General features: G+C 40.1%; 1 protein-coding gene across 6 annotated transcripts in view; it reads left to right on the forward strand.

Annotated features, from left to right (window-relative positions):
* The window catches only part of fbrsl1 (fibrosin-like 1), a 280246-nt gene that overhangs the window by 147508 nt on the left and 109402 nt on the right, over positions 1-23336 (forward strand). For all 6 annotated transcript variants that reach the window (XM_088300656.1, XM_088300613.1, XM_088300637.1 and 3 more), the window contains exon 5: positions 19290-19319. In XM_088300656.1, coding sequence (XP_088156782.1) covers positions 19290-19319 — 30 coding nt within the window. The remainder of the gene's footprint in view (positions 1-19289; positions 19320-23336) is intronic.

Consider the following 23336-nt stretch of genomic DNA (forward strand, 5'->3'; position numbering starts at 1 on the left):
TCACCCGTACACAGATACCACATTATGAAGGCTTTGGACCTGGATTAGAGCCTAATCCCATTGTCAATTTTCCAGCTATAGCCTGTATGTGGTTTTGAGGAAGGCAGAAAGATGAAACTGTGATAGTCTTGCTTAGTTGTAGTCCTGTCCGTTGGATCCAAGCGGTTCACCCTGTGTGAGCCAAAACTGCTACTTCTTGAATAAAGGTAATAAAGCTTGAATGAGATCCACCTGTGCCACATGTACATCTATGCTCAGTTGTCTCACTATTGTGAAATGTGATAATCAGGTCATGAATGTTGAGTAACATCTCAAATCTTCTCTCTGATTCTCTGCACATTGGACGTTGATAGCCTCACTTTAGATCGGGACTCCGTTTCGGCCCGTTATCACAGTATCACAATGGCAGACACTTGGTTTTTTGTAATTCAATAAAATAATAGACAGTGGACATTTTAAACAACATTTCTGTACCTTAGCAAACAGGATGAGTGAATAAAATGGTTCGAATGACTAAATGCATAAAAAAAAATAATCATAAGTAAATTAAAAAAATGAAGTGATTTAGTGATTTTACTGCACCATTAACATAATCTTAGCAGCGTTCAAGCACAAATGATTACTTACACACCTCAGAGAAAAATGTGGCTAGCAACGTCGTCGTATTTTAATGAGTTAAAAAAAACATCACTTAGCATATAAAATGAGGCTTCAAATTGAAGCCCAACTCTCCTCTCCACTCTGGGATACTTTGGGCTCCTCATAGCTGAAGCCACTGACAAGTGGCGAGATTATCCGCTGCGTCACCGTTTCGCTTGGTGTTTTGTGGATATGTAGGTCCACAGAACAAAGACACCTTGGGGAAAGACATCCGTGCCAGACTTTTTTTCAGCTGGAACATTTTAAACTGCATAAATAAATAAATAAATAAATACATGAAATGAACCTAACCAGTGTTTTTACTCTGGCTTGTGTAAATGTGAGTTTAGACTGAAGTGTAGCGGTTAATCTGTATGCTGCCAATGTTTTTCTTCCATTATTAATTGCCCCAAACTATCCCTCCAGGAGGATATATTCACTATAGGAATAAGGAAATTAGTCAACGCTTATAATGATTAAAGAGAAAAGACTTTCAGAATTTGTTTCTATTGAAGTGGTGTTCTGTGGATACATTAATTAGAACAATATATTTTTATACCAAGAAAGTGTTTGCGTGTGTGTCGGCGTGAGTAAATATTAGTTTGAATGCAATTAGCATGCATTAGAAAACTGCAGTTTGCGGATCATTATCTAACTAAATGCTTCAATTTGGGGGCTGAGAGGAGTTTTCTATTTGTTTCTCGTATCTGTAGTCTTGTAGACCGCAGCCCCCGTTTTCACAATATCCTCGCCAGTCAAATGACAAGCCAGAATCTGCTGCAAGGACAAGGTGACCAAGTGGCCAAATCTGAGATTGATTGAGCCCCACAATGTCCACCTATGCTATCTTATTAGCCCACAGTACACATGTTTTTTTTCTGCATTTGCACAAAACTACAGGAAAGCGTGCATAGTTAAATAGACAATTCTCTATGTTCTCAAGGCTCATTATTTATGAACATTTGAAGGACATTTTATTGTTGACTTCCTCATATTTCAACCTACATTGCAGTCTCTGCTTTCGGCTTGAGCTTCAGTGCTCCAAGATTCCGACTATTAAACCCAGGGTGCCATCTGACGGAGTTATCAAAGTAATGTATGTGGCACATTTGATTGCATTTGAAATATCCTCTTCGAATAATGTTCTCCGGGGAGTAACATGAGAGAGCCTTGTCATGCAAATCGTTTGTTTTATGATATCACAGTGTCAAAATATCTGCATTTAATGCGGTGTTAATAACCCAATATACCCTCTCTGTCAATAAACCAACAGACCACAGGATATAGACAACCATATGTTATCAGTTGCCTTTTCTAGCCTTTTTACTGCAGTTTACTTTTGTTTTCATTTACAGCTTAGCATGCTTTGCGAACATAATATAGATGAAAAAAAAATATTTTGTATATTATAGTATATTATATTATCATATATATTGTAAGCCAATTAATCTCTATAGACAAGTTTATGTCCGATGCAATATAAATTGCAATAAATTGGTAAAGTTGTGGCCTATCAACACTATGTAATTTTTTGTGTTTATGTGGAATGTAATTACGGTGGTGCTTAGACACTTGTGTTCGCCTAGGATGACCTCAGTCTCACTCTGCCCCTTTGTCGTATGGTGTTTTGGGGCTCTTGCTGTTTTCGTTGTACTTGCTGCCCCTACATTCCATCCTACAAAAACAATGTATTTCCTTCCACTGCTGTGCGGACGACAGTCAGATCTACGTCCCGCTAAGCAAAAGAACCCTCTCTGCTTGAGACCACGTTTGTCCTGTCTCGAGGAAAGCAAAATCTGGATGTCACTTAATTCCTTGAATTTCAACAAAAAGAAGACAGACGTGTTTGGTCTCACTGGCCCTTCTACTTTCAACCCTGCTGACCTCGGCCCCCTGGCATCTTATCTAAAGCCAACAGTCTCAAACTTGGGTTTCAAATAAGACACTAATTTTAAATTACATCTGTAAATTACTCTCTCGGCACCTGCAGCAGAGAAGGCGTAAACAGGTGAATCTAAAGTCTGATTGGCAAAACGAAGAACCAGCGATACTGATGGTGTAAGTGTCTCCAAAGCCAGCACTCGAGGTTGGTCGAAATAATATCTCCTTGGAAACACATCAAAGCTGAAATCTGAACAAAAACAAATTACCCACAAACTACAAGAAGACACATGACCAAGACACACAATCATATTAAGACAAAAGACTGCTGGAAATAGATTACCACGTCATTTAAGTTGTAAATGTTGGACTGTATATGTGTGCGTGGGTGTGTGTGTGTGTGTGTGTGTGTGTGTACATTTATATCTTGTGTTGCTGAATAGAATGTCAATGGCTGGTAAATGGTAAATTGGGGGTGTTTCAAATTTTAGTTCTCCCCTCTAGTTCTCATTTTGACTGTGCTACTACGCTGGCACCGTTTTGTGCCTGATTTACACTTGCTTCTCAGATCCACTGAGAGAAGACAAAAATCTGCCAGTGCAATTTGTTTTAGGTTTGATCAATCAAATTGCACGTGCAAAATTCATCTATTTGCAAATGCTCCCACGCGCAACGTGCCAAAGAATCTTTGAGGAAGTTCTGGTTGCGCCCAATTTGTTGATTAATTCCTGCATTGGTTTGCGTGTGCAAACAAGTTTGCACGTGTTTTTTCACAAGCTAACCTTAACCAAATCAGTCCCTTAGTTTTTCCTCTATTTGGTTTTCATTGTAGGAGCATTGGGAAAAAGGTACAGTGCCATTTTACTAACTGCTTTGCCTCAATGCCACAGTTACCAGAGCCACTTTCACGTTTACGGTCGAAACCTGATTTCGTCAAGCATTTGATTTGATATTTATACTGTAATAGCCATCAAGATTTGCATTATTACAACGTTTCTTACAGACATCGATATATGCCTTCATTTGGTTTATTATTCATCGTATCCAATTATCATTCAGAAGATAAAGGGTTTCTCACTCGGCACTGAAGGAGTAGAAGATGAAAAGCCAATGAGAAACATCTGCGTCTCGACTGTGCCTCAAATCTGCATCTCATTCTTACGGCTGGCATCCAAATAGCACCTTACAATGCAGGGAGGGGAAAAGTCAAACATCAAGGCCAGTGACTAGTGGGAGAGGTTGCCATGGAAACGCATACCTCACATGGGTTTATGGGCTGCATCCTATCACATGCTATCAGGAATTACCATAAATCTTCTGGCAGTTCGGGCGGTGGTTAAGGTGCACCTCAGCAGTGAATGACAATGTGTTGGTCTTCAAATATCTGCAGACAGAAATTGCCTTTAGATTTAGCTTGTGACAATCGAAAACAACAAAATGCCTTTAATGTGTTTCCCTTTCATGCATGCTCACTGAAAAGCGAGAGAGGCAAGCTGTTTTCTTTTGCTGTATATTTATGTCACTGCCGAGACAAATGTTTGTAAGCCCAGATTTTGTGGTAAACAAAACACCATAATGTGCTCGATTTACGCCAGATAATCTCTGACCGGCTGTCATCACGCTTATTGCATTTAGCCGCCATGCAGCCGTGTGCACGTCAAAAGACTGCCGCGACACTCATCTCCAAACACAGCGGCACATCTCGGCAATCTCCACAAATGGCGTCTTCTCCCTTCCCCCCCTCCTCGTCACCTCTGGCAAGTTGCAATGTCGCTGAGAGCATTATCAGATATGTTTGAGCAACACCCGCCAGCATGACCCCTGTGGGTAGCGCAGATATCGTGTGACCTTTTCTTCTTGACTCCCAGATATTAGCGCACTCACACTGCTTTATTACCAAGGGTACATTTAGTATTAGGCTTTATAAATGACTTTTCTTTTTCCTTCATCACTCTTTTCTCTTCGTCAGCCTCCTCCCCGTTCTCTCTTTCCCTGCTCCCCTCATTCTCCTTGCTCCTAAACCCATAACCCAACCTCCCCAGCGGCCCGGCCTCCATAATCGCATCAGTTCACGGCCCTCTTATTCTAGCAGAATTGCTTAATTGGTATGTGTTCTACATAACTGTTGGAGTATTAGACTCACAAATGAAGGTTAGAACCTCAGTGCTTGTAATCGACTGAAAGAAATTGATTTGTGCTCAGCTGCCCTTCTGGGACGAGACTTTATGGTTCTCTGAAGAAATGAAGCTTTTATAATTGTGTGTTCTCTCCCCACCCAGCCTGCCAGCCAGCAAAAACCCCACCCAATCCTTCTCTCTTTTTCTCATTTCTGCCAACTGTTTTGTTGACATTCATCAAACGGTAAGACACTATAAACTTGAAGGTTATGTCTGGTCTTTCAGTCTACAGTGCACCTATACGCTTGGTGTAAATGCAGGCATACCGAACGTGAATATGTACCCCTTAACTCCCCTTCCCACTTCCGCACACCCTAAACCAGTGCTTCTCAAATAGTGGGGCGGGGCGGTACGATGCTGAGGGAAGCGCATATGACCCTGGGGAACATGTTTTTTTTTTCCCCCCGTACGACAATAAAGTGCAATTGCACATCCACTCCAGTAGTTGGCAGTGGCGCTCTCCTTGCCCATTGTGCGCAGCGAGTATTAAGTCTACAGTGTAGGTTTGTTTTGCTACAGAAATGCTATTATTTATAGTTGCAGCGGCGAGTGTGTGTTGGGGGTGGGGCCGCGAATAGTTTTCTTCTTGCTAGGTGGGGCGTAACAGAAAATGATTGAGAAGCACCGCCCTAAACTAACTCCCATACATGACTCACTAGAAATGAGTCAATAGAAATCTCATTGAATTGTATGAGATACTGTATGACAGATATCAATAAATTGTCTCATGAGTGAGCTGCTTGGACTATTTGATTCTGCCATCAATGACTGAATATGTGTGATTAACGAGGGGCGTGCGCTTTGCAACTGAGCAATTTAGCAAGCTGCCCTCATTCTAAGCGGGGGCATCAGTATAGGACTTTTTTTCCCCATCTATCTGACAGGTTCCTGGAGGTGAAAAGGATTAAGCTTATCAGGGAAGGTACATATTCCTTAACTTGGTGGGTAATAGAAATGAAATATTCAGGCAGGCATGCCAGGTGTGCATGATTTTCTCATAGCCATTCAATGAAGAAAAATGATATAAAAAAAAAATTCTCAACCAAATTTTTAGATTTAAAATCACTTGAAGTTTTTTTTTTCCAATCCTTGAATTGAACTGTAGAGTTATGTGCATGTGTGTGTGTGTGTGCCCAGTTAATATTTTATTAGTTAATGTGAGCACTGTGATTCGTGATGATGGTGTGTTCTCCTCCAGCAGTTTGACACTTGGGCACAAATTTTGAAATGCTTATTAAAGACTCAATTGTCTTTAGTTGTGAATCAGTCATTGTGAGTCAGTGTGCATGCTTTTTTTGTCTACAAATTTGTGTTCCTTGTGGTTGGCTGGCTACCAGTCAAGGGTGTACCCTGCCTCTTGCCCAACGTCAGCTGGGATCAGCTCCAGCCCATCCGTGACCTCAATGATCGAGGCTAAGCGGCATAGATAATGGATGGATGGATGGACAAAGCCACCTACAGGACCGGAGCGACTGTTTGCTTTTGTTGTTTTTGTTGTTACTTGCGCAATTTAGGAAACCTTTTTAAACATTGGACCATCTAATTGGAAAGCACCCTTAAAACGTCTTGCTTGATAACATCTTAATTTTGTACAAATCCAAAGTAAGCTTTGATGTCCTATAAGAGCAGCACAGCTCAAAGCCACCCTTCTAATCAACCTAGAGATTTAACTGTGCATCTTCAGCATTAGTATTCGAGAGCTGAATTTTGCTCGTATCCGGGCGAGGATTAGCCAAGCTCTTAACGTCTTAGCAAAGCTGGTTAACACCTGTTTTTATTGACAGGAACACCAGCCTACGGGCTTGATCTTCTTTGGCATTAAGATCCTCTTTTGCTCACTCCAGTAGGCTTTTGCTGTCGACACAAATGACTGGTTTTCCCACCACTCAGAGGTAACGGGTCGGCAGGCTTGATCTAGAGATTTAGGTACTAGTCAATATGTTTACATTATTTATAAACATGGCAGATTTTTGTCTCATACAGTAGATTGTCCTAAAGTGTGAGGGAAATTGTTCATAGCCATTAGCATTAAAGGAATGATTGCGGTATTTTATTTCCGTGGGATTTGCCTTTCAAGAATCTTAAGTTCAGTAAATTATTACTTTTTATATGCATGATTACCAAGTATTGTGGACTGCTTGTGTGATGAGTAACTGGAAGTCTTTTTCTTTTTTCTTCCCTCATGCTAAGCTGAGAAAGCGGTGTGCACTGTTACGGCAAAATGTTATGATTTACACTCTAGTCCGATGCAGGACATGACATGTGTCATATCCTTCAAGAAGGACGGAAGGACCCCGCTGCAATATGATTGGCAGCCGGGTCATGCCTGGTTGGCTTCTCCAGTTGGATTCATAATGACGCTAGTGGCACCGTCGTAAACCAACTCTGTTGCATACATCGGATGACTTGGAAGTCACTATGTCTGTGATGTTTTGAGTATTGCGAAAAGTTGGCTTAACCCAAGGATATATATACTATGCTAGCATCTCAGCTAGCCGGCACATGTATTTCAAAACGGGGAGGCAAACCTTTATAATTCTCATTTACTTGATTTGGATGTAACTACCCTCCAATTAAAGTAGTTGAAGCACATCTTGTTTTTGTTTTTGTTTTTTTTTTATATTTCAAATCCATTGTTGTGGTGTTCCGTCAAAAATACTAGATTTGCATGTGTTCATGTCCCATGAATGAAGAGTTAAAGCTACCTGATTATCATCAGGTATTTAGTACACATATTAATCACTCCTCTATCACTATCACATATGAGTAATGACACATCTGTCTACGTGCATCACATAGTAAGACTTCTTTATAACTCCAATTTTTATTTTAGAGAGTAATGAATAGATTATTGCAACTTTCAATACACTAAAATTCCTGGTTCTTGTCCTTATCCAGTCCATCACAGCCTCTCATCGCACTACACTTAATAGGACACATGTTCGTTTGCGTGACAATGTAACACAACATATGTAAGTGATAATGAAGCATCTTTGAGGTTCTGATGTCAGCAAAATGGAGATAAACTGGAGACAACATTGTAACAATTTGTAGACTTTATGGCAATTTTTGGAGTCTGAGCTGTTTCATTTAATTATGTTCAGATGGTCCTTTAATTGAGCTAATACGTAAGAAGATTACAAGATGAGGAGGTGAGGGATCAATTATACTTGGCACACTGTGGACACATGCTGGTGCACAAGCGACGCGGTGAGTGAGTAAGCATTGTTGGTGTTGGAACTGAGCTCTTCCATTGCTTCTATTAAGCTATTTTCCAAACAGTGCATTGAGATGCGAACAAGTTAACCACATGGATTTCATCAAGGCATCATCAGTATTGACACACATCGGAATGACATTTCACTCTTTCATAACTCGCTTCAGCTGAATGCCCAGTTTGAGATATTTGGTCAGATTTGATCCAGCTATACGTTTTGACAAACACATTCAAATTGTGACCAATTAATGCTTTTTGTGTTTTAACGTGATACATTTTAACACGATAAATCATACATTTGAACATGATATGTTGATAATTTATCACGTTAAAATGTGACAAGCAATTAATTCTGGTCCAGGTAAGTCCTATGTGGGTGTGTGTGTCTTCTTTTTAACGCTTTAATCATTTTAAACACAAAAGGACTCCTCCAGTGACCTGTAAGTAATCAGTTCAAGTTGTTATCCTAATTCGGATGCCAAAATTATGACATTAAAACATGTTAATTTATTACGATAAAACATTTCAACTTGAGTGATGCGGCAACCTGGTCTGGCTGCAATACGCAATAATTTAGATTTTTTTTTTCTCAACAGATAGTAATGAGGAAGAGATGAGATGAGAGAAATTTGGATTAAAAATTGCATTATTGATGCACGTAATAAATGATATATTTAAAATGGTTCTAGCGATAATTCCAAATTGATTAGCTTTACCTTTGACCAACTTACTTATTGAGGATATCCAGATGGAAGAAAAGAGAGAAACAAGTGTCTGCCTTCATTAGGACAAAAGGCGGGTGAGCTGGAAAGCTTCTGACAAGCCCGTAACGCCTCATTGTGCCTGATCTCAAGTTTCATAAATTTCCATGGCACTCATTAAAAGAAGAGTTGTCACCGTCACCAAGCGATAACTCGTTATCTCCTCAACACTTTTAAATGCTGTAATTAATCCAATGTTTCTCTCCAGCCGCTAATTGCCGCACATGCGCTTGATCATAAATTGGCCTTTTGTATATAAATTTGTGCAAATACGTTTTTGTGGTCGGGCCCATTGGCCTTGAGAAGAGTTGCCAGCATACTGGAGCTGGAAATGCTTATGAATATTAATAATATATAAACTTAAATCCATTTAATATGAGTTTGTAGATGCTCAGTACACGATACAGACAGATATACCGCAAATAAACAAGTAACTTAAATATTGTGGACATAATGCTTCATATTGTGAATGTATTGTTGATTGATTAATTTTGAATTAATTATAAATTAATCTCGGTGATTGTCTCAATAATTCTGATGGTGTAAATCCTTTTGTACAGCCATCCATCAACCGATTCATTCTCTGGATCGGTTATCCTCACTAGAATCCGATTAATGGATGGTATGTATTTTTTTGTTATCCAAAACACAGCATTCCTGCCCTCCTTTGGGGGTAGCGTTATCGCATACATAAGCATTTGTAAACGACCTTATTTTCATACCCAGTGCAAGTCTAGCGCAAAGTGCAGTCTAACTGTGCATATGGGTGAAGTTTTGTTTCTTTTGCGAGATTGGCACAGGTAGAAATTGGCGTTGCCCGGCGTTTGCTTTGTTGTGTGATGGGCAGCCACCCAATCACAGCAGTTTGCCTCAATTGCTTCAAAATCAGCGCAGTCAAGGCGCACAACCAGAAATGTATTGGCTGGGGTCTGTGCGGGTCTATAAACTGCAAGATCTCCCCTTGCAGAAGATGTAGTGAACAACGTGGCAGTTGGCGACTGCCTTGCTTCCCGATCGTGTGTCTGTGTAATTTAATTAGTAATCAGATTTAAGAAAGCATCCACAATTGTCCAAACGGTAATATTCTCAATTATAATAATTTTTACTTAATAGGCTGCACATGTCAAAAGCTTTTGTTGTCCATGCAGGAGCATCAGCAACAAAACCAGGAGTATAATAGTTGGAGTCAACTGTTTCTTTCTGCGTCTGTACTGATGTCATCTTGTCAGCCAAAAAGCAGTATGCAGTTTTGGGCTATCAGATAAGTTGAAGATGATTCTACTCTTAATTTGATGGTAACTTGCTAGATGGATATAGATTTAGGACAGTGTGACATACCCATGAGGGTATTTCAAAATAGCAGAGCTTCCACGCTGGTTTAACTGCTTCTCTGTCTGCATCCTATATTTCATTCTCAAGGGATTAAAGTGAACGCCAGAGTAAGTTTTCCAAGACAAGGCCCCAGGAGAATGATGAAAGGCATGTTTTAGTGTTTTCAGTTGTTCTGGTTTATGTTCAGGTCAGAGGATATATTTTGCAGGAGTCTGGGGATTTAGGTGTGTGTATTCTTAATGTGTTTAAGATACATTTGAAGAATACATCCGGGTGTTAGGAACATTTTCACTTGGCCTTTTGCCAGCAAGGCTTCAATTCTTAGATGTGGTGGTAAGAGCCGTTTTTGTGAGAATGCTAAGAGGCGAGCATAGTAACACAATACAAACCATTCTCTCAAGGCCTGTCAGCTCTAAGTGGGGTCAGCTCAGTACTTTAATGGTTCCAAACTATTGCGGTACTTTCTGAGCAAGATCATCAACAAAAACATGCAGGGGTTTCTTTTTGCACCGTATCTGCTGTCATATACTGCTTTGCATTAACCACATTAGTCTTCCATTCATTTTATCGTCATGGCTGTGATTATTTAACAATGTCAAACTAGAACATCTATTTGCTGGAGTACTGAATGCCGTTTCCCTTCCCTTAGAATTTATTGAATTACTCTTTGGAGTTACACCCTCAGGGCTTGCATGGGAAAATTAAACTGTTTAAATAATACTTTATATTTTGACTGCAAAATATATGTAATTGTGAATTATTTCATTAATTATTTCCTTGGCAAATATCTGGGATAAAAGGGCTCCCTCCTCCACGCATATAGGTCTTCCATAGATTTAATGATAATGATAAATAACTCTGATGTATATGTGTTCAATTTGGCTGAGAAGTCTGGAAAAAGAATCTCTGATGTGTAGGAACCCCACTTAAACAATGATGCAACGAATTTATGGATTTTTACAAGCTAATGAGCATCCTGCTGCCAATACATTAAGGACCAATCTCAATTTTAGTCCTTAGCCCTTGTTTCACCCCTCAGCCCTCGGTTGTGTGTTTTCATGAAAAACAAAGGGGAGCATGGACATTATCTTTGCATCGCTATAGGTACACAGCTCAAAAGAGGTGCGTTGTAGCTACCTATTCATATCTATGGCTGTTTTTTTTTTTTACTCTTGCTATTGTTTTGTAGACACGTCAAATGAATATGGTATACTGATTTGCACTTTCACCTTGCAGCTCATGAAAGCGACCAGCTGCATGCCATTATCACCCTCCCCAACAGCAAAGCACAGGCGACATGTGTTTTGATACACACAAAGTTTCAGGCTTTTTTATTTTTATTCACAATAAGTTCTTCAATACTGGCCGTTTTTACGCCACGGAAAAAGTGCTTTGTTGTAACGGACAATCAGTTTTAACAGACGCCTTCCTAAATTTGTACATAAAAATTAGATTCCACTGTACTAGTAAATCCATTAATTTCCTTATTCTGTATTGTACTGTATTGAAACCTGTTTTACTGGATTAATAGACGAATACAGTCATCTCCCACTATTGACGAGATGGGGACCTGACCAATTGACGCTCATAGAAATGCAATGGGAATTTTTATTTATTTTTTTTATTTATTGTTTCCTTTTTCTCAAACTCATAAAATCTGTCAAAAAAAATTCTGGGGACAGTGAGGGGAAGAAATCCTCCAATATGCGAATTTGCAGGTGCCAGGCTGTGGGTATGTGGTGGTCGATCATATGGGCTAATGAATGATTTCTTGTCATTTGTAGATCCTTGTTTTCTATATTTTATTTACGCATTAAGAAGAAATATGTTGCATAACTATGGGAACAGAGCTAAAGGGTTATTTCAGTTATTATTGATGTCTCATATTTACACGCAAGTGGCACGGTGGATGACTGTTTAGCACGATGGCCTCACAGTGCAGAGGTCGTGGGCTTGATTCCGGCTCCGGCCTTCCTGTGTGGCGTTTGCATGTTCTCCCTGTGCCTGCGTAGGTTTACTCCGGGTACTCCGGTTACTTCCCACATTCCAAAGACATGCATGGCAGGTTGATTGAACACTCTAAATTGCCCCTAGGTATGAGTTTGAGCGCGCATGGTTGTTTGCCTACGAGTGCCCTGCGATTGGCTGGCAACCAGTTTGGGTGTATCCCGCCTACTGCCCGAAGACAGGTGGGATAGGCTCCAGCACGCCGGCGACCCTTGTGAGGAGAAGCGTTTCAGATAATGGATGGATGGATTACACAGAAACATGTTTGATGTCTTTGCAATTTCCCACATTGCTGTTGGCCAAATTTGAATTTTACAAGGAAAACCATGGATTGTACTCAGTATTTTCCTGGTATGCTCTGTGGCTTACCAATTTAATATAAATACAAGATGGGTAGCTAACCTTTTAAATATGGTACTCACCACGGCCATCACCTGCCGTGTTTGTATTCTTATCGCCTCAAGGCGATTAAAGGAATTGTTAAAGATTATTTCCCAGATTCGTCAAATTGGAACGGCGCGTAAAATGAAATAGCAATGATGTCCGTTGGCTCGTTGTATAATGCTTTTTGTCTGTTGATCAGAAAAACCTTGAACTTGAGTCAAACGCTGGACCTAGACCTCTTTTATTAGTTTCTTATCCCAAGGCTTGAAATGACAATATTGTCAGCTGATACGTAGAAGAGAGACAAATACATGAATTCATCATCAAGTGTCATATCCATGCTCATCCTGCCTCGGATTTTACTGGTATCATTAGCAAGACTATCTGCAGTCGTCATGCTCAAACTCGATTGGCCATAGAGATGAAAAAGAATTATCTCTGACTGGATCACATTTTAGAGATGAGAAAGATATTGGCACACCATTTAAAAAGTATTTTTACAAACTCTATGGAAAACTGACAGTTTATTCTTCACTGGGGGTGGAGAGTAGATGGTAGGCATAAATGAGGGAAAGTGTCATCTGTTTTTTATTAGTTTGTTAAAGATAGATCTAATTTTAATTTGGGCTAATGCGAGGAACACTATCAGCCATTGACCAAGGGTGTCTTATGACTGACTCGACGTACTTTGCTCTACAGTCTTGTGCTCTCTGTCGGCTGATTCAGTTCAGACAGCGAGTCAAATGAAAGGACAGGTTAACCAATTTTTAAGGCCAATGAACTTAAACAGCCAATCTTATCCTCAACATTATCATCTGGAAGGGCAACTATATCAGAATCAGCCAGTATCAAGCAAGTACAAAATTTATTTAGTGTTGTACTGTCGTTTTTTTGAACAATTAGTGTGTCAGGTACTCTTGAATCCATTTGACCTCACTCTCCAACAGCGACACAGCTTTGTAATGTAACATGAATAGGAAACAAATCAGCTGTACTCCAAATGTTTTTTACAACCATTTTAGCCTTCTTAGTTGTGGAAATACAGCAAGTCTGCCTTTAAATTGCTCCGTATATGTGAAAGCATGCAGGTGTATAAACTGCAGACCTCTAACGAGGTGACATATGCCCTGCATAGTGCTGGTTTTCCTCCAGTTTCCCTGCAAGGTTATTCCAAAATGAGCTAGGCTGTGTGGGCTCATCGCCATCTAATGTAGCAAGGATGAGGCAGCATGATTTAGCTCACATAAGATTGATGGTCATGGCTTCAGGTGTACATTAGCATGTGCCAAAATGTGACATCAGGGGTCATCTTCCCATATTTCAGCGCTTTCCTTAAAGTAAGTGAATCAAAATAGAAAAGGAGGGAGTGTTAATGAAGTGTAAAAATTCGATCATATCCGAATTAGGTTTATTCAGCCGAGTGGCCACACACTACCTAATGACTACAATCAGAAGTTGGCTTCGTTGGCTGTTCTTTGTGATTCATTGAGATTTGATTGATTGATTGCTGTAGATTTTAAAACATATATTGGGTTAAACGTTTGCATTTTTTAAATTAACTATTCGCTTATCTTTTTTTGTAATTATTGTGTAAAACATAAATCGGTGTAACCCTACCCGCGTAAATATGATGAGAATTTATAGTCAACATGTTTGTAATGCTCTCACTTTATCTCCTCCTTTACTGCTTCTTTTACTGCGTCTTTTCTCTTTATTGTAATTGTTTCCCTCACTTTTGACCTGTCTGTGTACCCAACATCCCCCTCTTTAATGGCGAGCCGTTCGTTCATCTGCCATCTTTAAACTGCAGAGATGGATTAAAATGGCTTGAGACTTAATGCGCATGCACAGCCACCCCTGCGCTCCCTTTGCTAGCTTCCAGGCTGCGATCGACGCAGTTCTTTTAGGCTTCCTTCTCTGCTATTCCCTCTGTATCCAACCTCTTCGGCCTCCTCCTCCCTGTCCTCATTTTGCCTGATTTAATTGAGTTCTCATATATTGGGAGAACGCTATCAGGAGGGCTGTGAAAAGAGACAAGTGTTGTTGAAAGAATAATAGAGATCAGTGAGCAAAGCTTTCTTAGGGGTAGGCGGTCACAATCTTATTTTGGGAAAGAGTTTTCTGTGACATGACCTACATATATCCGCATCCTCAAAACAGTCATCACGTTGTTTTTCAGGAAAGAAGTATAGCTCATTTGCTTGCAAATTGAGGTGGTCGCTACCTATAGTACAAACATTTATAAGAAGGTTTGTATACAAGATAAATAAATGAGCCTGCCAAATGTCTCAGTTGCCAAAGTAGTTCATTTATTTAATTGAGCGAACACTCCTGCTACTGGTTCCGCTACTGCTTCGACAAAAATACCATAAAATAATTGTTGGACAGATTTTCAGCAACTTCATGCACATTTACCAAAAAGAGTGCTCGTCATGCATGTGTGCATGTTTTCAGTGTGCAGCAGTAGGAAATGTTGCCACCAGAACTCCAGTGACTGTCTTGAAGATATAGAAGGTGTGTTGTTTCTATGGAAACAACCAGAGAGCACTGCATTTTGCCTGTGTAAAACGCAAAGGTGGAAGGGGCAAGCAGGATCGACTCTCTTCGACTTTAACCGTGGCCTGAACCCTTTCAATTATGAACCATTACAACTCCTTCCAGTGCAATATTCATGCCACGGCAGATCCCTCCTTCAGACGTCTTAGGTTGCTGTAAGTTGAGATAAACACTTGCTGAGGTGTTACAGCTAGACACCTACCTCTATTCATCAATGTCACTGCCTTAGCACTCAATAATTCAAAGCTGGGTGGTAATGAGCTCCCCGCAGGCCGCGTCCCAGAGGAGTGCCTCCCACCCCCCTGTCTCTGCTGTAATGTAGTTATATCTTGTCTCAGCTTTCAATTCAATTACATTTCTATGTGATGTCTATGTAATTGTGTCTGATTAAGTTTTTGGGAGGCAAACCAAGTGTGAGTTTCCCTAATAAAAGAAAGGGAAAAGACGCTCATGTGTAACTTGGAGGATGTTTTGGATGTTGATCCCTGCCGCTGCAATAAGGGCAACCCACTCAATTTTGAAAATGTTCTTTGGTCCTCAAATGGCATTTTTCAGCAGGATTCGAAATTATTTTTGCTCGCAATTAAAACATATTTCAATTCTAGGGAAGACAATGCAACTTTATTTGTATGGCACATTCAGACACAAGGCTAACTCATTGTGCTTGCCAGAGGGGAAATGATTAAAATGAAGATGGAATGGAAAATATATGACGATAAAATCCCAACATAAAAGCAGTGAGGAGAGAAAACAAGTATTTATCCATTTATGAAAAGCAGCAGTGAACAATCGGTGTAAATGCACCAACAGTTTGAGCAGCGCTTGGGTGTTCAAGAAGTTTGTTCCAAGGTTGTGGAGCATAAAACGAGAATGTTGCTTTACTTTAGTTCTGCTTCTGGATTCATTCAATGAGCCTGCATACAATGAGCTGAAGGGTATGAAACATGGATCGAATATATTTTGGGCCAAAACATAAAAATAAAGTTAAAAAATCAATTTTTTTTATTTACAGGAAGGGAGGTTTTAGGACTAATATAATGTGGTCCAGTGGCCTGGTACTAATGAGAACTTGGCCAGTTGCAGTCTAAACCAAGTTCGGCTGTTGGATTCTTTTTTTTTTTTCGTTCAGACCTGCAAACCACTTTGAAATGGTACAATGACTGTATTGAAAATGCACTCGTTCAACAGCTTTATTGTATCCTCTTTGGACAGAAGATCATTGATTCATGAGATGTTCTTTGGGTGGTAATAAGCAGACTCCGCTGTAGCTTTTAGGCGGCTTTTAAAATTGAGGTCCTAGAAATAGAATATTTACACAAGCCTGTGTATGTTTACATCGCGCTATGTCTCACATTTCTAACTTTTACCACTGAGTCAATAATCACATTTCATACATTGTGGAGTCAAGTTGAGCATTGCCCTCTTCCCTTTAGGGCCCAAGACATTTTTTTTTCTTTTCTGCATTGAGTGTCACAAAGTTTTTTCTCGTCCACATATTGATGTGATGGACTCACCCAGTCAGAGAAAGTCATGTAATAATATCGCGCGGTGTCACCAACATGTAGATGTGCCTGTCTTATGCTTAAGTGTGAGAAGACATGGTGGGATTTTCTAAAATATGAGCTAGAGGCAAATGAATACAAGGCACCAAAGAAAGGACCCTATCCCGCATTTGATCTTTTTTTTTTTTTTACACGGTGCTTCTCAACTCCGCTATCTCTTCGGATGTACTGTATGTCGTTTAAGCAGTCTTAGAACTTGGTGGACTTGCCAGACAAGTAGTCATTTAAAAAACATTATCGAGCACAAAAGACAGCAATTACAACACTTTCTCACAAACGGAAGGTTATATATCAGCCTGGAGTTACTTACTGCATTTTTTTAATTGTATAATAATTAATACTTAATGTATTTGATGTACATTTGTACCGATGACCACTAAAATTGAAATCAGCAAATAATTATTTTTTTAATTAAAATAATTATTACCAATCAAAAAGTTTTAAAAGGGTCTTGATTTTTTTTTTAATTAAAAAAAAAACAAAAAAACTTTGTTGTGAAATGTCACTGTTAAAAACGTAAAGTCGCAGAACCAGGTGTCATTTTTGTGTTAAGCAGGTTGTCGTATGTTCTGAATTAGTAAGTAAATAACTTGGAATTGTCGTCGCAACAGCATCAACCATCTTTGTGATCGAATCCATCTCAGCCATCTAATTCTCACTTTCAGTGTATTAACCCAAGGCCTATAAAAACTGATATTGGTAAGACATGTAAATCACCCGCTCTTGTCTCTTCATAGCTTCCCTTGCAAGCACAATGAACCCAGGTTTAAGCCTGCGAGCTGCCTCAGGCGATACAAAAACCAACCCACGTGACCTACAAGATATGACAACAAAAAAAACCTGAGCGTGCTCCGTCTGTTGCCACTCGGAGGAAGGTCACCACTTCACTCATCAGTGACATTCACTGCTTCCATTTTCTTGAAATAATTATTAATTGAAGTACCTGTAATTTGTTTTTAAGGACGCTCTGAATCATCATCAAAGTGTATCGTGGTTGCTGAGAGATATTCCAACCTCTAAAAATAAAGTATATTGTGCTTGGGCTTACTGCATTTCAGTATCATGCCTGTAACTGTTAAGAAAACCTCCCACAGATAGCCACTTGCCGGTGTCAGAGAACTATTGTTGTATGTCACCTCATTCATGGTAGAATCAAATTTGCCGGCTGGATATTGTGATAGATGGATCGGCAAAAGAAAAGTGACAGTGGGTCGTTGTGTGGATAGGCCATCAGCAGACAAATGATGGATGAAGGGCCGGCTGGATGCATGGATGGATGGATGGAGAGAAAGACAGAGGGGATAACACAAAGGGATGTGCAGTGAATTGTGATGTATGAGAAGGACAATGTTGTGCTTAGGTGCATGTGCAACTAAATAGTGATGCATTGTGCTTGCGCTAAGTGTAACAGACAGTAAAGTCTCCTGCTTCGCTATCTGCGTGAGTCTTGCAGTCTTGTGTTCCGCACCTCACTTTATCATTTTTTATGGTTCCATTCCCTTATTGGTGGCCTCTTTCTTTTTTTTTTTTTTTACAAGGGCTTTCGCCTCTCTCCCCCTCTTTCTGTCTCACTGTCTTTTGTGTTAACAGCCTTCCATTTCTGTGCAGTTGCTGAGCCACTGGGTGCACATCGACAATCTTGCCTTTCATTTCATGCTTCTGGAAATGGATGTTTTACTGCCTTCATTAAAGCGTGCAGCAGTCAGCGGCGTGTTTTCCCTCTGAAGTTTAGCTCCATGAACCTCGCCATTAGAGGACATTATGGCCCCAGATTTCAGGACACAGAGGAACACTGTATAATTTGATTAGTGTTATTAATCAAATGGAATTCCGCTTACCATCTCCCTCCCGCCTTGGGTCCTCACCCCCTCCTTTCACTTTCCAATTGCTCCTTTCCCTTCCCTCTTTCTTGTCCGTGCAAACACCTCTCTGTCATTCATGATGCAACCCACACACATTGAGAGTGACAAATGCCTTGGCCCTTCCCTTTTAAAAACAATGATTTACCACTTGTTTTTCCCTTCCCTTTTTCAAGCCCCACCTGTCTCTAAGACATGCACCTCCCTCTCTTAGCCGGAGACATAAATCAATTGAGATGAAAGTTCCATAATTGTGCTTGCTGGGAGGGATTTGAGCAAAATTGCGCTATGAATTTTTAAAAGGGTTTTTTTACTAGCTCCCCAACGGGACTTGGGCAGCGAAGGAAGGTGAGGCCACAAGGATTTATGGGCCTCGATTCTTCATTACTGAAGTAATTTTCCTACAAATGATAGTGTGTGGGACTGATGCTCCATTTGAGCCCATCTAATCCATAGCTCGGTCTGTGATTCCTAGTAATTGATTGTTCACATTATATTCAAGGGTCAGTACACACTTCTATTTTATTACAGTGGCTAGTTTTATTGGTGCTGTTATGACAGTTCACCATTTTTGCAAAATTTGTACCGTGCATTTCATCAGTAAATACTTGGTTTTCACATAATTGCGAGTCTTAAGCTAGAATTTGGAACTGACTAACAATGGGAGTTTGCATGTAAGAGTGGATGTAATATGAAAACAACGATTCTATTTACTTTTCTTTTTACTGTCAGATATTTGTATTCTGTACTACACAGCCACACATGTGCTGATTTAGATGGAATTGGACAAGATGTCATTTTCTTTTATCAGCAAAGGTTTCCATTTGTTTTTTTCTTCAACTCTGGTCTCTCTCTCCTCATCCTTACCTTCCGTTCAGTTCAAAATGGCTGATATTCTGTTTCCATCTCTTTAGGTGCCGCCAGCAGCAGTGACCCTCCTCAAGGTTAGTGCGTCTACAATGCCAAGTTTCATTTTGAATCTTGCCTAGCCTCCACTCAATTTTACAGCTCAGTAGTTTGAGAAGCCGTGTGGGTAAATCTGCTGCAAGAAGGAGAAAGATAGTGAGCCAGGAGGTGAGTGGGAGAGAAAAAAAAAAAAAAAACGGTGGGGCCTCTCACCAGTTAAAGTGGATCTCGTTCCTGGCATATGAACAGCCCAGGACAATTAGTCACTTTGCACCATCTCAAACTTGGGACTCACTTAAAAAGGAAAATATAGTGGACCCACAGGCTTTGCTAAGTGCTGCAGTCATAGTACCTTAGGGGAAGAATGATGCTCAGCTCAACTGGAATATTTCCATGATTCCTTTGGAGCAAGTCAGAGACACAAAGAGAATATTTTGAATTAAAAGTACGTTTTGGAGGCAACTAACAAAAAATAAATAAAAATAAAAAAAGCTAATATCATACGCGAGCGTTATTTTTTTTTTCTTGCACTTGACATAATACTCCATATATCAAAGAACAAAACCTAATACTAAAACCAATAAATACAAAACTAAAACAAAGCATTTTCAAATAAAAAAAATAAACACTTAACAAAACCATTCTGGCGAGTGAAACAGTACATCAGGGAAAGTTGTTATAAAAAGTGTTGGTCTCCTACAAGTAAGGGCTCAATAAAATGTTAAATAAATTTAAAATGATAATTTTTTTATATTTCAATTCACGATCTCGATTCTGCATGTTTTGCAGAGATGGGGACTTTCCCCTATTTTGCCAGTCCGTCCTCCGTCCATGACCAGCACCCTTTCGTCATCGTCCCTCCGTACCTATTCTTAAAATAATCCCTCGTGCTTTTATAGTTCTTCCATCCTTGCATTCACCAGTACATCTGCAGCAAAAAAAAAAAAAAAAAAAAGCGTCCCTGCATGCCACCGACGGAGAGAGGCTAACGGCAGAAGTTTCATAATTCATGAACATTATTTAAAGCTCATTTGCTTGCTAAATTCCTATTCACATCCATTTTCCTGACGGTCTCCCATTTCTGGGTTAACAGTTTGATGGACCGCTTGCCACCACACTTATGTGCATAAGTTCATCTCATGTCTTACAAAGTCACCACTTAACCCGGGTCGGAATGATTAAAGGGTTGTACAAAAACCCACTTCCGCACTTGCCTAGTTCGTCCTTTGAAAAAAAAATAATAAGAAGAAATTCTCATCCTTGGATCCGTCCCAAAATAGTTTGTGCGTGAGACTGAAAGTATCCTCACCTCAATTATAAAGGTGTTTGATGGGGTTGAGGTCAGGGCTCGCACTTACTTAGGTTTTCTCTCAAACTACTTTCGCCAGTTGGAAGCATTGCATGTTCTCAAATATTTTACTTAGATGAAGAAAAATATAAAATAAGTAGACTTATTAATTATTGAAGAACATTTTCCCAAAAATTAATAGTCTTTTGTTGCCATACCCACTGAACAGTAAATTCAAAAAAATATTTTGCCTGGAAAATAGTGTTCTATAGTAATCAATTAATAATTTTTTGTTGCCAAAGGTCTTAGTCAAACTTTCAACCAGCACATGCTCGAGAACTGAAATGATGCATGACTGAGGTGGGTGGTGCGTAGAAGATCAGGCGGTAGAATAAGGGAAAAGTTTGTCCTGGGCGCTCTAAAGAGATTTAGTGTGACCAATCGAGGTGAAGTGGATGGATGAGGCCATTCACCGGGCATAATGAAAGAGCTCCTGCTGGGCTCAAAATGAGGGTGGACCCATCTGCACCACATAGGCGTTCACAAACCAGTGACCTTGAAAATTACCCAGGAAGCACTTTGGGATAGTCACCCCAGCAACAGGCTGAGGTTTGCATGGTAACCAGGCCCTTCAATCAGTGCCTGGCAGTTTCTTAAACAGGGCACATCTTTTAGCGTGTTGAAAGAACTCAATGTTCTATGCTCGAAGAACACCCCCGGTTGCTTTTTCATTGATGGGGAGACTACCAGTTTTCCCATGCGAATGTTTTATTTGTCATCTGAAGACATGTCTTGACTTTGCTACCCGTATTTGTTACCTGTGTAGTATTGCAGTCAGATGATTAATTCGCAGAGCTGGGGAACTCACTGTTTTTATAACTTGTGACTTGACAAAATCTTAAACACTTGAGACTTGATCTTGGATCAGAGCTGTTTCAGTGCACTACAGCCTGTTTAGAGGGGAGAAAGTCCGTAAAATGTTGATGTACATCTTTTTGTGGACATTGCATGAGAATGGCAGTTTAGTACAAAATCTAAAGCTGTGTTATTCTTGGATACCGGTCAGATAAATTGGTCAATTATTTGACCTTAATTAGTCTTCTCCTTTAAGACTATAGAAACTCCAGGTAAGGCTGAATTAATAAATTAACATGACTTGTGTCCTGACTTGACTTTTTGTATTCTGTGACTTGACCTGACCAAGACAAAATCACTTGGAACTTGCTTTCAAACTTGAAAATTATGACTTGAGACTACTTGAGTCTTGCACATTTATGACTTAATCCCATCTTTGTTCATTAGGCCCACATCTACACAGACAGGTTTAGGAGCCTGTGAAATAGATTTGCTGTCTAAGTTAGCAGATGAGAGAAATTCCTCACTCTTGGGGGACTGAACATTAAGTTTACAAGCAGTCTCAAGCATCAGGTCCATTGCATTGTGTGTGTGTGTGTGTGTGTTATCTGGCTTAATATATTCAGTCTCAATGAGCCAGAAACATGCAGGTCATTGAAGTTCTATTCCCATCGCCTGTTCCCCTCACGGAACTTTTGACAGCATGAAATGACAATCCGCCCCTGCATGCATCTCCCACGTCAAAGAGTAATGAGATTGTGCTGCTGGAAATATTACTACAAAGCATCAGGCCCACACTTGCTTCTGACTGCACCTTCAAACAGTGCTGCATGCCAGCTTGCCTGCCTGCTGGAAAAGAAACGAACAGAAGAAAAAAAAAACTATAAAAATCAGAGGCAGAGAAATGGCAAGGGAAGCTCCCTGTGCGGAGACAAACGTACACACCAAGGCCTTTTATCCTGAGAGTGATTAGAAATCTGAAATCGTTTTAAAACATTGCTTTGAGTGTGTTCCTCAAACGAAAGAGTTGCTCACTGTTTCTCGCCGCTAACTGCCAGTGATCTGGTCTCTAATTGTGGTGTCGTTGACAAGTCTGGTGTGGCTGGGAGCTTTTTAAGATGAGCTTTTTGCTAAGTTTCCTGTCAGATCTTCCACCAAAGGCACTGAGCAGAAAAAAAAAAACCTCACTGATTCTGAATCTTATATCACCTACTGATTGCTTTGTGCATAGATGCACACCTAATTTGAACACTAATAGGCCATTTGCTGGTCTAATATGACCACATAAAGTGTGAACAGCATCACTGTTTTAAGTCGTTAGAAATTTGATCCGTCTGACAGATTGAAAATGTTTTACAGAGCAAAGCTGTAGAAAAACAACAGTTTGGCAACAGTGTGGACCTTCCTTGGTGTTATAAATGGAAGGCTGGAAAGAGCCTGCGGATTTGGGCATTTTTGGATTCTTTACTGTTCATGGGCCAAATTGTTGAGGGTGTGAGCAGAGGAAGAAAGGCAGCGTGAAGAATGTGCAGTGGATGGAAGAACAAACGGTGAGGAGTAGAGAAGACAGCCACGCAGTGTAAGCATAGCTCATAAAAATCACTATTATAACAACATTAATTGATGCTGCTGAGTGCCATATGTGGCGCCATATGGAAACGCTGCCCCCAAAGGCCTGCTTATAATAGACAGCCCGCAGTGGTGCACACAACTTGGCACGTTTACAAACAAGGGACATCCCAATAATATGAGCCACACAGACTGTGCAAGAGACAGCAGCAAAAGGAGACAAGGGATGGTGGAGTGAGGAAGAAGTGTGGATAGAAAAAAAAGATTTATTACCTTGTTTAAAAATTTCTTTAGTTGGCAGCTTCACTTTTATCATAAATCTGCTCTTTCCTTTATTTTCCTG

This window comes from Idiotropiscis lumnitzeri, chromosome 1, assembly GCF_059441095.1.
Source record: "Idiotropiscis lumnitzeri isolate Australia: NSW breed Sydney's pygmy pipehorse chromosome 1, RoL_Ilum_1.0, whole genome shotgun sequence".
NCBI classification, from domain to species: Eukaryota; Metazoa; Chordata; class Actinopteri; order Syngnathiformes; family Syngnathidae; genus Idiotropiscis; species Idiotropiscis lumnitzeri.